We start from the raw sequence: 14,534 nt of genomic DNA, 5'->3' as shown, positions 1-14,534 counted from the left end.
GCGGGGTGGGGCCGGCCGGGGGGCGGGAGGGGGCGGAGCTTCACCGCCGGGGCGGGCCGGAGCGGGTGAGGCAGGGTCGTTCTCCTGAGGAACCCCGTCTGTGAGCGGAGCGGGGTGTCCGGGAGGCCAGGAGCGGGCGTCAGACGGCACAGCTGCGGGCAGAGCTTTTCCGAGCCCCTGCTATGAACGGTGCTGCCCACCCCCTTGGCTGTATGCAGCGATAGGGGTCGAGCCTGTAGGACCTCAAGTCCTAAACCCCACGAGCGTGCCGCGGGCTTGCTACTACCTCCCCTTCAGGCAGCTTCCCCATCCCCAGCCGAGCACCCCCTCGAGCTGGCCCACAGGCACCAGGCAGCCTTGTTGCAAAGCAAGTTAAGGCTCTACACAGCAAAATCACTGTGAGAGGCTGGCTGTGCTGGGAGGAGGACTAATTCACTCCCCGTTCTGTTTGACGCTGAGTAACTGGGTACTTCCGTACCTGGGGCATACAAGCACCGTGCTGCAGCCTGGGTACTGGGACAGCAACTACCCGTTTTTTTGTCAGTCCCTCCTCCTTGACTAGTCGGTAAGTTGGGAATTGGCTTGCATCTGTGACCGGCTGTTCCCTTTCTTACACAGTTGGTATTCAATAACTCTAAAGCAGTGTAAGATTGCTCTGTGCTTCAGGCAGTATTTCCTGCTCTTCTTCCTACAGCTTGTTCTAGAAGTTGAATTAATTAAGTATTCCATCATTCTCCCCAGGTGCTGCTTTCGGGTTAGCATTTTTTAGGTATATGCATTCAACATCTGCACATTTGTGCAGAATCAAGATTTTGAACTGTTACTCCAAGGGGAAGAATGTCTTCCTGTATCTCACAGTACCAGTCTACCATGCCCATGACATTTTCCCCCCATCTTACAGCAGAAGCCTGAATCAAAACCTTACTACAAAAATAAACACCATTACCACAATTAAAATCTATTCAAAGAGATAGCAAAACACAGATTTAGTACGTGGCTCCATTACAAATGTATTTGCTTCTTGCTCAGCTGAAAATAAATTGGAACATACCACTGGCAATCTAAATGATCGAACACTACATTAAAAAAGTTCAACTTGGCAATCACAAGCTTCCCATTTCAGTATCTGTAAGGATTTTCTTTTTTGTAAGAAAAGTATTTTAAAAAGCCCTGAACCACTTCACATGTATCATCACTGACACACACTGAACACACAGCTAGGTACACCTATGTACACCCATTTCATGTTATCGTGGAGCCCAGCACTCAGTCCAAATCAGCAGTACTAGTACTACCTGCTGCTTGTGGTTTGTAAAGGACATGAGTTTGGCTCCCCAAGCATTTTTACATCACAGAAATTCAGCTGTGTGATCTCACTTTTGTTTCTAGCAATGTTTAGCCTTTCTGCGTTAAACATGCCCTCATAAACACACATTTGGTAGAGACATATTGAGAGCTGTGGGAGGAAGCACCATCCAGTGCCAAAGGTCAAGTCAAGAATCACTTGGGAATCTACATAAGATGATAGATGTGTAGATGTACCGGCACATAGAGGAAATGTAGAACACAAGCAGGAACCAGCAAATAAGCTATTTAAACTAAAAGACCTCACCACACAGAAATGGGCTGTGCTATCACATTTAACATTCAAACAGCTACAGCTTGAAATAGCATTTGAATTTAAGAAAAAAAATCTCACCGTTGCAAGTTTACAGTTTCTTTAGATTGCTTTTAAAATAAAGGGCACCAAAAGTAAATTTAATAAGAAATTGTTACCATTTATTGTGATGATAGACAAGCTAACAATGAATCGAACTGAACCCGAATGTTCTGTTTCTGTAGGCAGAGATTTAACATTCAGGTGCTTTATCCATCATGTAAAATTTAACTGTCTGCAGAAACCAAAGCTCTCCCAGTTTGTCTGATCCCATTACCTCATCCAACTACTATAACTCTCCGACTCTCAAGGCAAGTACCTGCCAATGTGTTTCAGTGCCAGTCTTTAAAAATTCTTGGTGCAAATAATGTATGAGAGTGCTGGAGGCATATGAGACCAGATTACTTCAACTGAGCAGCAGTGAGATTTTCTTCATATATATATGAGCTGATCACCTTACTTACCCTTTGCAGTTAGTGAAGAAGAGTACCTGCTTCAGGTACACGATGCCTCACATCCTAAAGATGCTTTCTTTAGGAGATGAATCCTATTTCAAGTTACCTGGGTTTGTTTTTTTTTCCCAGTGACTATAAAGAGAAACTAGGACAGATAGCTCAGGTGCAGGTCTCAAACATGAAGGAAACAGGTTCCCAGTGAATAGACCTGTATTTTTAACAAACCATTCTTAACATTTTTATTTCTGAGTGCTCATAAACACACATGTACAACCCCCATCTCTAAACTTTAAATCCTAAGTATGAAATTAAATAATAGGAAACTTCGTGTACATGGCATTGGTCTAAACATGACAGAAGCATACAATTAAGGAACTCCGTTGGAAGTTTTTGGTGAAAAGAGACTCTCATCCATAGCAGTCATTGTGAATGTTTTTCTGACTCCATTTTTTGCACTGAATCATTCTGTATTTCTCTCTTCAGAACTGTACTTGAACAGGCAATCTTTGAAGAAAACAATAAAAGTATCCAGTTTTCTAAATTTCATTAGAGAATCAAGCAAGCCACCTGATAAGAAAGTAACTTTAATCTTCTGTAATTAGCAATGGTGGAAAGGTAATGGGAAAAAATCCAGCATGCTGGAAAGACAGAAACTGTTTGTAACAACAGTTATGTACAAACCCACTTATTCTTCACCCTTCTCTCTTCCAGGCTGTTCTGTTCCAGAAGTCATTCATGAGGTATGAAAAACCAAGCAAAAGGTTAACATTTAACCATTTTAAATAAAACTCAATCATTTGCACTCTCAAAATATTTCTGAAAATAAAGTAAAAAAATCTTAGCATTCTTCAAAGTCTTAAGGAATTTTTTATTAAAAAAGCAGTTTTGTTTGTTGCTTCTTTTGAACCTAATTCTGCCTTAACATCACACTGAGACAGAATTGTATCCTTCTTATTACTGTCATACAAGTAATCACACTGAATTTATATAGCACTGAAAATGATACAAAACAAATAAACCCTCACAAAAATACAAACAGTCAGAAAACTAATCAAGAACTCATGTTGTTTGTATTGAAGAGTAAACACCACTTCTAAATGCCAACAAAACCATCAATTTGTTGGCATGTCTCTTGTATCTAAGATTCTTGAGTAGAATGACTGACAGACCTCCACAGAGGAATTCCTAAAACAACTTTGGTTTACAATGATCTAGAGAGAATTCATACCCCATACATAATATTGATCTACTGGATTTCTGTAAAGCTAACGTGGCAAGCAACAGGGAGAACTGTACATATGAACCTTATGATGAGAATAATAATTTAAACTCAGTATGTCATATTCCAAATATACAGAAAAGACATGATTAAACACACTTATCTTCTGCTATAAATTAGCTCATCCAGCCAGATCCCAGCTCTTTAATACTTCATTGACTGAAGTAGCCAAGTATTCTCTGTGTCTGATGAATAATAGGCTACGTATGGCAGTCTTAGAAGTCTGCTGTTTGTACTGAAGGGTGTATCTATTTCAGCATGTTTCAGATACAAAAGCTGGTAATGACTAAACTATGCTGGTTTTTAGAAGATGACTACTCATAGTGATACAACATTCTGCTGGATCAATACAGACACTTACCAAAGAGCATGTTTATATCCTGCAAGTACATTCAGAAACTAGCTTCTGAAAAATCTGTCCAGAAACCAGAAGAAATGGAAACAATTGCATCAACTTAGTACCCTATATAAACTAATTAGCCCTGCTGAGAAACAGGCTGTATTTGCAGAAGAGGAGCACTGCCCTAGCACAAATACATGTCCCTGGTACCTCAACTAAAACCAGTATGACAATGTATTAGATAACGTGGGCATATTAATTCATTCAAAACCAAACTTACGGACAACACCACACTGCCACAGCCTTGCTGGCTAGATTGGCAGTTAGCCTGGCAAGAGTACTACATTAGCTGCACTACCTGTGTTACCCAAACTAGTGTTGTCAGAGGATGCTTTGGTAGCTCTGCAGTACTGCAGTGTGCTCTGCAGACACACTTGGTTCTTGAAACAACTGTAACTTCCAAGCAGATTTATAATACAAAAGTAGCCTACAGGAAGTTCAAAACAGTATAGATGTAAAATGGTTACATGGTGGTCAGATGGCAGGTCATGCGACATCCTGTCTTACGGCAAGCATTTCCCCAACACTTTAAATGGTTCCTCACATAGGTAAGTTGTGTATGAAGAACATTACACAACCTCCTATACAATAATCATTGGGCAGATTAGAAAAGCTACAAATACTGCACTGATCAGTATCTTCCTGGGGTACAGGGTCGGAAAGAATAAAGGAATATGAAAAGAGGTAAAATTCCTCAGTTTTCGTATCCAATAGCAATCTTCCATGCCAAGGAAACAACAAATAGACATGTGACTATCTGAAGCATGAATGTAAATATTAGCACAAGACAAACAACTCTGGGCAGCCAGAGTTTAAACATATATTAAAGCATAGCCCATTTAGAGAAGCAACATTGTATCAATGTACCCCATCTCTGAATCATCCCACATCAATGTGATCAGTTTATGCTTATTTAACTGACACTTCAGCAGACACATGAGCCACAGGAGACTAAGGTGAAGCTGAGTTCCTTCCAGTTAAAACATCAACAGCCAAAGTCAGGTCGTCTGCCCAGTTACTTTTTCACAGAAACTCTCTCCTAATTCACCAACAATATAGGAACTGAAAGATATAGTATCCTTAACGAGAAAGCACTGAAATGCCTGAGAACACAGGAATTAGCTCCTGTAGATGCTATACTATATTTAGACCACAGACCTGCAGCAGGAGCTAAAGCAATTCTGTCTCGTTACCCAAGCTGTCTATGCTAGGTGACGCTGTCTGCAAGGACACAAACTCTAGCTGACTTCTCTACAGCCTCACACTTCTTTTCCCTTTGCTGCTTGCTAACATCTGCCATCTTAATCGAAGAGTATTTTCTTCACTCAAGCATATCTCAGCAGTGCACTGTCTGACAAACTTTATGCTCAAAATCCTTGTCCTCGTTTACTCTTCTACAAATCCGACACTTCACAGGGTGGAGGCCAGGCACAAGACCAAGGGCATAACTCAAATTACATGTGCAGACCGATGTGCTGGACAGAATCCATTCTTCCACTGGCTCTGCAGGCCTGGCAGTAGAAGGCAGTAATAAAACTGAAGTGGACGGATATTCTTCACACTTGATAAGTATTTAAACAGGAAATTGCACTTTTAAGAATCACTTTCAAAAATAAAACTGCCTTCTGGTATTCATCCTGCTACTAAAAAGTCAATCATAGAATAGTCAGATGATACCAAATTATAAGTGAAAGCTGTGAAATTCCATCTGCATTGCTTTCATATACCTATAAAACTGTTCTAAGGGACTTTAAAAGCAGTTCAAGAGTAAAAATAAAATAAACCCTCATGCTGAAATTTTAGGATCTGTAGGAGGGCATAATTGGACATTCAAGTGTGCAGTGCTGGTGGTGGTATTATTTTTGAGAAATAACAACTGAATCCTTTACATGGTCAAAAATACCCATGTAACATGACTTGTAAACAGCATGCACGGACAACCTGAATAGAAACATCAGGCACCGCCTTTCTTTTGCAATTGCTCCAGCTTTCTTCTTAGGAGGTTGTAGTTTTCCTTGGTCCCGGGTGCCATAGGATCAAGCTTCAGAGAGACTTCGTAGTGCTTCTTTGCCAAGTCAAGATTTCCCCAGCGATGATAAAGCACAGCTGGAACATCAATGAGGAATTTCATTAGCAATATTGTTGAATAATGTGCAATCTTGCCAATCACTTGGAAAACAACATTAAAGCATTTGTTTTCCAGTGAGGATCTCTTGCTGGCTGGTGGCACAGTAGCTGCTTGTTCTGTTGCCAACCGCAGGAGCAAAGCCTGGGAGCAGAACTGGCATGGGAATGATGAAGGAATGAATTACATTTCAGCCATAAATGGCAGCTCTTATCTGGTGAGCTCATTGCGGGTTACAAGCATAGCATAAATGAACCAATTTGCAGACACTGAAGTGCAGCTACCTCTGGGCTGGATTGTGCAGCCCTCTTGATCTGTCATATCGTGTGACAGCTTTTCTGGTTTAGTGCCCTGTTCTTCTGGCTGGCAGTTTTTCTAGGAAGTGAAATAGAAATCTGCCCAGCAGGAAGAAGGCTTAAAAGAATGCTTTTTTCTTTTAAAACACAATGAATATGAAGCAAACAAACAATACAGCTGATAAGAGTTGGAAAGGCTCTTACCCAAATTACCATGATAACTGGCAGCATTTGGATTGGCTTTAATTGCCTTCAGAAACAAAGCTTCAGATTCCTGAATAATTTAGAAGAACAAGTCAACAGGACAGTCTACTCCTTCAGTATATAAAATATTACAAAACTGACCCATGATTGTAATTAAAAACCCTCCCAAACATTCCTAATTTGTGTGATACCACAGTACATATGTATTCTAAGCCCATGTGATACTATCAGGTGGCTACAGCCTCCACAAAACAGTAATAAAGCTACAAATAGGTGCCATGCTTTCACAGGCTGCTATTATTTTAGCAGACAGCTATTAAGCACTAGTGAAGTTTGCAAAGCAGTTTACTTGCTTTTTTTCCCTACCCACAGTTACAGTATTTTCACACGTTAACTACTGAAGCTTTCCCTACTTATTCAATCAAATTAAGGATAATATAATTCACTATCTGACCAAACTGCTTTTAGGTGCCTTTCCCTTTAAAATAGTTTTTAGCATTTAAAATAGAGGCATTCCAGTAAACCCCTTTCAGACAGATCATTGAAAAGGACTATAAGATCATCTACTTGCAACTCCTCTGCCATGGTTGCTCAAGACCTGACCTGTTTCAGTGTGGTTCTCAGTGAAGAGTAGCTGAGTGCCTGCTCCTTAAAAAGATTAAGCCAACTGAAATATTCCTCACAAGTTATCTTTTCCAGACTCCCATTTGCAGTGGCGTACTCTTAGGACCGTTGATACCCAATTTGTTCTTAGGGAACCTGAACTCCCTCACCAAATATTCAGAGAACAATTTACCACTAAATTTATTCTCAAATTCAGACATTTTTATTTTCCCAAAGCAGCTGCTAATATAGATACTTCTGTTCCAGAGCATATTTCCTTGCAGAAGTTTAAAAAGATACCTCTCCCCCGATCCAAATGGAGTATATGTATTCACTTGCATGCAACTTTATATATTTTGGGAAGCAAATTTTACATAGGTTTCTATTCTGTGCTGTGTTTTAGGGAAAGTTGCCCATTCAGTTTCAATGCAACTGAACTGAAGATGAAATTACCTCAGTGTGGTAGGCTTCTGTCTGAATGCACATACTTGCTGTCTGAGGTATATGAGAACAGTAACTGGGGAAAAGGGTTTTCCTTTGTGCTAAGCTTTTATTACTGAAATCCACAAAACACAAGACAGGCTCTATTGAAAAAGAAAACCTGTTAGACAGATTCTTGGTTCCACCATCTTCTCATGTGAAGCATGAAATAAGTCTCTGCAAAGGTCCCTCAAACGCAAGAAATTTCTGATGTGTCAAAATTGAGTCACTCAACTTTTGAGTGACTTAAGAGCTTCCCAGTATATCCAAATTCAAACCCAAACTGGGCTCCTTTCAGGGAACTGCTGAGCACAGAAATAAGGCTGCGACTCTCAAGCCAGGAGAAGCTGATGCATAAAATGCCTTCATCTTCACAGGTCAAGGAAATTACAAGCCCTAGGGTTCTTGACAAATCCTTTTGCAGGACATCCTGTTTCCAGGATAGTACTGACCAAGGGAACCAAATGTCTCGAAACTTTTTTAAACCAAAGGGTTGTCAAGCACTGGATGATGCTGTCTGGAGAAGTTTCAGAATCGCCATCCATAGGGATGTTCAAAATTCAACTGGAAATTGCCCTGGTTTGGGTCAGGGATTGGATCAGATGACTCTGACTGTCCTTTTCAGTAAAAATGATTCTATGATTTTAACTCTGTCACACTTGGCAAGTCTAGTGGTGTTGCAAGATATCCCTCCCTTTTCGTATAACCATCGAAGCCTAAAAATCAACAAGCACTTGAAAGCATATAGTAATCAGTTGTATTTTTTTCACCCAACAAATTTTATTCTTTTGGTCTAATAAGTAAATCTCTGTTTTCTTCACTGGGCAGGTTAACAGCAATCAAAGTGAAAAATGTGCTGTCCAATTAATTCACTCTTATGCCTGAAAGTTGCACACCTACACAAAGGAGAAGCACCTAATGTATGGTCTCATCCTCTCACTGCCAAGGCATGATGGGACAAGTGCAATGTGCTCCCAGAAAATTTAATGAAATAGATTCTCAGTGCTGGCTGCCATTACCATACATTTTCAACTACATGCTGAAAACATTTTTATCACCACTACTTTGCCCAGCAGCTAGTAGAAGCATACTGGCTGATTAAAGGCTATTTAAGGTGCATTATATTCATATTACTGTAGCTATATGGAGTAAATACACATTCCAGTACATCGATGATATTTCAAATTGCTGTATCTTGCCAAATCTTTAAGTGTTGCCAAGAAACTTGCACACTGTGCATAGCAAAGGCTTTGGGTAAGCACACTGCATTCCATCTGCTGTCAAGGCCACAGCACAAAATTGTAGTCTGGCTTTATTTCAAATACAAAAAAAAAGAAAAAAAAAAAAAAGCTGAATGGTTTCAATTTATTGTATTTTTCACAGAAAAAGCATAGATGTATACATTACAAAAGTACAGCATCCATATTTTCAAAGAACTAAAGATAGCTTGGTTCTTCATCCGTTGTGACAAGAACAAGCATTTAAAGGAGACCTCTAACTTCGTATAACAGATATTAATTAAAAAACCAAAACAAAACCATCAAACCAGTTCATTCTTTATGTGCTTTTGTTTTTGAACAATAAATCATTCATGAGTAGATAGAAACAGAAATCATAAAGGGTTGCTTTTTTTTTTAGGAACTGAAGGAGAATATTCTGTGGTGAATGGAAAGAAATCTCTTGTAACATAGTATAACCTTTTCAACTCAATGTCTTTTAAAATAAGAGATAACAAAAGGTGCAGGAAAAAATCTTACTTTATGGCAACAGAGCCAATACAACTTTTATATACACACCTAACAAGTAATCCAGTAAATGAAATGCCTGAGGTTCACATCAGACACAGCCAGGTAGCTATGAAAATCACCTCCATCACCTTGATAGTCTCCATCCCCTCCTACTCCCCTCCCATTCCAAACACTCAAACCCCTCTTACTAGGGAGTCATCTACTTCTCTGTTTTTACATGGTGAGGGGGTGGACAAGAAGTCTGAATTTTCTATGCATTTTAGTTGTCATTTAGCATTCTCCCACTAAGCCCCCTCCCCCATGTAGCTGCTTTTTCAAGGTGATGCAAAATACAGCTGCTGAGATCATAACCTTTTCTAAGTGAGTCCACTTCTCGATCCTCTTAATTTGCTCTCTCTGTTAGAATTCATCTACTTCAAGTGACTAGTTAAGGTTTTTGCTCTGCGCAAACCTACTACTCCATATTGAACTACTAAAACACTCTCTGGCTCCCTGCTTTCTTTGCTGGGCTCCACTGCTCCTTTCACTTTATTTAGGATGCTGACTTGGAAGCTTCATTTCCCCTACTGTCATTTCTACTTTGTCTCCAACACACTTCCCTGCAGCATAATGACCTTTCAGACCTGGCAATCAAAAGCACTGCCTCTTTTTTATATTTTTTTAAAACTACTAAAACAGAATTATTTCTCCTACACCTGGAGAAGTTTTCTAGCTTGTTTTCAACTTACTTTTTCTACTTATCTCATTATAGATGCTCTTTATTCTGTCATGCTGCATGCTCTTCTTGATGAATAACTATACAATCCTCTATTCTTTCACAGTCACGACTAACCAAAATAATCTCAGCAATTACCTCCTACATAATCTCATCCCTTATACATCCTGGCCGTTAATTTGTATCCTTTTGGAACTTTGTTAAACTAACCTAAAATACATAACAGTCTCAGATGGAGAGAGAAAAGAATTAGAGTGTACAGAAAAAAAAACCCCAGCCAGTCTACAAACAGTGATGGGGTGTCTTAACAGCAATTTATCACAAACTAAAGTAAGTGCTGGGTTGTCACAGGCCCCGGCTTCTCATGTGGCTATATCATGACTCCACAGCTGAACAGGACTGTGAAAATCCAAGTGATTGGAGGAAAAATGTATCTATTCTGAGAAGTTTTGCATAATGAAGTCTCCTTAATTTGCATATACTGAGGATATTCCTTCAGTGCTGCTAACATTACTGCTATGAAAAAGCCACCAAACCCCCAAAAGCCATTATTCAGTAAATGACAGTTTTCTGATGAACACAAAAAACTTCCTTTATTATTAATTTGTCCCTATCACATAAATAAATCAGTGACTACGGAGTAAATTAAAACAACTAAATATATTAACTGTGTATGATTTATTCTGTCAGCTCATACAATTCCTTTTGGAAAATAACTCATTCTTATCAATTCCATGACGTTTACTACTTGTAAATAGAAGTAGCTAATGCTGAGGTACACCACTCACAGGCTGGTCCACTGCATCCAAGAGAAAGTTCAATACAGTGCTCAATGCATGAACTTTTCCTCTTAATATTCTGGAATTACCCAGGTATCCCATCCTCAGTCTGCAATTAGCAAGTCTGTATATCTCTGTTTTAGATAGTGTCTGAGCAAAACGCTAGAATTCATATGGGGTAATGGTAAACCTTCCTTCCTTTACATGCCAAAAGCACAAGGACTAGCGTATCGCATCTAATTTTAGCTCCTGAAACAAGGCCCCTAAATCAGAGCAGGCTCTCTCTCTCGGCAGTGAAGCAATACAAGACCCTAAGTGCCCTCTAGTGTGCCTAAATGCCTATTTCTCTTCAATGACCACTGACAATAGTTTAGGGCAGCAACATTCATAACCCAGGCATCTAAAATAAGATGGGATGAACTTAGGCCAGAATCACACAGCAATACGGTAACAGAAATGGGCATTTAAACCTGATTATCTAAGTCACAGTTGACAATGACCTCAAACAGTTTCTACAAAAAGCTTAAAGAGTTTAAACAGGAAAAAAAACCAACCAAACCCCAAGCTTAAAATTGAACACTCAGAAAGCTCATTACCTACCTTATATTTTTGTGATTTCCCCAGTACATTTGCCAAGGAAAACATAAGGGAATGATCATTAGGTATTAATTCCAGGGCCTCTCTTCCAACTGCTTCTGCTTGAGCTAGATTGCCTGGAAGCCCATTCGGTGGAAAAAACCCAAAAAAGGCATATTTTAACACAGCCTTATTAGTTACTTTTCATGCTGCAAGCATGCATGTTGTACAAACTGAGTACATGCATTTTTAAAGAAAACCAGGCCTCATACACATGCAAATGTAAAATTACACAGAATAAGACAATAGAAAACCCCCATTTTGTTTTCAACAGGTAACATCTTCAGAACAACAAAGCACAGATTCAAAAGTCAAGTTTGGTCTACAATACAAACATCTTCCACAATGATGGCATTTCAAATAAGGATCAGAAATTCGATTTATGGGCTGGATTCCAAGTGATGCTTTAAAACCACTTATAGAGTGGCTGGACAGCCAAACAAGAAGCATGCCTCCTTTTAGATAAATACAGAAAAAGCTTTAAGTTTTGCTAGACACTGAATTATTCATTAAAACATTCAAATATGCTTATACCTGTGTTATCAAGCAATATAATCATATTGTTCCAAGCCAAACTATGCTCTGGTTTCAGAACTGTAGCATTCCTCCATGCATTCAATGCATCTATATGGCGATTCAAATCTGCGTACTAAATACAAAGAAAATCCCAGTCATTTCACTCTTGATTTGTTTTACTTTCCTATCATGCACAAAAGACACTAAAGAGCTGTTCTAAAGAGCTATTCCATTCTAGTAGAACTTGTCTTTAGAGACAAAAATGTGAAATGTAAAAAGAATACTATGGTAGCATGGAAGAGAGAGTGCTATATACTAATTTTAACCCGCTTTTCTCTGGCACCCAGGCTTGTTTTCACATATGCATATACCGATAGGGAAGAAAACCAGCACAGAATCTGGAAATCTACATAAGAGAATAAGTAAATATTTACTTATTATTTCCAAGAATCTACATTAATTTTTTTAGGGCATAGTTCTACTACCTAACAATACATGTATGACTGAAACCAGTCTAATATTGGGAAATGACTAATAATATCTTTTGAACAAAAGACCACAATCTATATTTTTCATTATACCTCTCTGTATGAAAAACTTAGGACTACAGAAGGTTGCTATGGAAGGAAGTATGCTGGGAAAGCAATAGGAAAAACTACCAAAAATACTACATCACCCTGAACTACAAATCAAGGAAACTGCATTAAACTATCAGCATATTTAACAGCACAGTGGATTTTTTTTTGTTATATGCACACACACACACACACATTCCTGTCACAGATGTAATTTATTCAAAAGCACTTACCAACCGCCCTAAATTGTAGTAACAATCTGGATATTTTTTCCTGTGTTTAATTGCTGTCCAATAGCTTTGCTCTGCCTCTTCAAACCTTCTTAAACTGTTCTGTACTATTCCTAGATTCATCCATGCAGCAGCAAAATCAGGTCTGGGCAAATGGGGAAAAAAAGAAGAGAGAGAACAATTGAGCATTTAGAACACAAGGATCCTATTGATTGTATCATTTCTGCTCAGTTGGTGCAAAACGCTGCTTAGCACTGTTCTAAACATACTGTATTTGTACAGCTAGGGACAGCAACTCCTCTGCTTCTTGGAGCTCATTTCTTTCTTTCAGAATATTTCCAAGGTTGTTCATGGCATGTACATATTTAGGATTCAACCTAAAATTTAAAATTTAAGAGATGATTATTATTACGTATGGAACATGTATTACTATATGCAAATTGCTAGCTCTGCAATGCTGCAGGATCATGAAAATGAATACCTAAGCATTTTCTTCATGTTGAACATGAAAGAAATTTTAGGATTGATCATTAAAGCAGAAAAATTCCTAATACCTTACAGCCTCTCTGTAGTATTTGATTGCAGCACTTTGATTTCCTTTGTCAGCCAGGTTTTTGCCAACATTGTAGTGCACCTGAAAACGCAGATAAACATTGTACCAGATGTTACACAGTCAGGTATTTTGTGAAGCCAAATTGCTAAAAATTTTCACTCCAAATAAAACCAGTCAGCACCTCCATCATTCACTGCTGTTTTCTGCTGTAGTCAGACACTTAAGACTAGACAATACATATGATGAAGACAGCAAGACAAAAATCTGAAGAATAAATTAATAAATCTCTGTTCCAGCTAAAGACTATTCACTTCCTGATTTTGTAAATGAGGTCACCATACTTTCCATAAGACTCTTTATATGGAGACCTCCTGCTCTTAATTTCATTTATTTATCAGATATGTAAGAGAAAGCCAGACTCAAATCTGCCATAGCAGAATAAACACTACAGCAGTGTGTAAATGTTGACTGAACTTTGCTTTCGCTATAGCATTAACTAGAAGAAACTCAACACTAACAGAAAAACTAAGCTACATATTTCAAAACCAAAGGAAAAATAACAAAGATGCACACCATTGTCTTGGGATAAAAATGCATCAAAAAGCGTTTCTGAAATAAATGTATATACATGTTGGAGACCTTTCCTGTTAAAAAGCAGAGAACGAAGAAAGGATTTAAAGCTTTGAGATACACCTACAGGGAAGAAAACATATAATCTGAACTTATGGCACGGACTAGATAGGAAAAAACATATTTCAGGACAAATCTCAGTTGGAAAGCATCTTGAATCCTACTTTAAGGCAGATCTCAGAAGACTACATTACCTGATCAAAGGGAAGACTCAAGTTTAGAAATAACAGCAAAGTACAGTGAGTACTTAAATCACCCTGAACTACAGATTAAGGAAACCAAATTAAACTATCAGCATATTTAACAGTACAGTAGATTTTGACTCCTGAAAACAGACTTTTTGGCAACTAGATCAGAACTCATTACTTAAATCACCTTACTATTTGAAATCAAATTGTATATACTTCATCTGAAACAAACACATTGACATTTCTTCCATACTTTGAAAATCTAATTTAAATCTTTTCAGAGACACTATGCAGGAATTACTTCAGATTGACATACAAAAAGATAAGTCTGTAATGCATTTAGAACTCTAATTCACCTACATTCAAAAAAGGATTCTATCTGATGTGTCCATCAGAGGAAAAATCCTAATTGTATTTGGCACAATACCTGGGCTCTATTGATGTAGTACACACAATTATATTTGA

General features: G+C 38.5%; 1 protein-coding gene across 3 annotated transcripts in view; it reads right to left on the bottom strand.

Moving 5' to 3' along the window:
• Positions 1 to 2,956: 2,956 nt before the first annotated feature.
• The window catches only part of TMTC4 (transmembrane O-mannosyltransferase targeting cadherins 4), a 52,997-nt gene continuing 41,419 nt past the window's right edge, over positions 2,957 to 14,534 (bottom strand). For 2 of the 3 annotated variants that reach the window (XM_065677985.1, XM_065677987.1), the window contains 7 exons: positions 13,253 to 13,332; positions 12,968 to 13,075; positions 12,702 to 12,843; positions 11,912 to 12,026; positions 11,342 to 11,454; positions 6,417 to 6,486; positions 2,957 to 5,897 (listed from right to left, as the gene is read on the bottom strand). In XM_065677985.1, coding sequence (XP_065534057.1) covers positions 5,746 to 5,897; positions 6,417 to 6,486; positions 11,342 to 11,454; positions 11,912 to 12,026; positions 12,702 to 12,843; positions 12,968 to 13,075; positions 13,253 to 13,332 — 780 coding nt within the window. In that variant the 3' untranslated portion in view covers positions 2,957 to 5,745. Of the gene's footprint in view, positions 5,898 to 6,416; positions 6,487 to 8,036; positions 8,216 to 11,341; positions 11,455 to 11,911; positions 12,027 to 12,701; positions 12,844 to 12,967; positions 13,076 to 13,252; positions 13,333 to 14,534 lie in introns of those variants that run through there. The other variant, XM_065677986.1, reaches the window with a different exon arrangement.

The sequence above is a fragment of the Lathamus discolor genome, chromosome 4 (genome assembly GCF_037157495.1).
Source record: "Lathamus discolor isolate bLatDis1 chromosome 4, bLatDis1.hap1, whole genome shotgun sequence".
In the NCBI taxonomy this organism is placed as follows: domain Eukaryota; kingdom Metazoa; phylum Chordata; class Aves; order Psittaciformes; family Psittacidae; genus Lathamus; species Lathamus discolor.
Note: the sequence above shows the minus strand (reverse complement) of the source record. Positions and strands in the feature narration are given on the sequence as shown.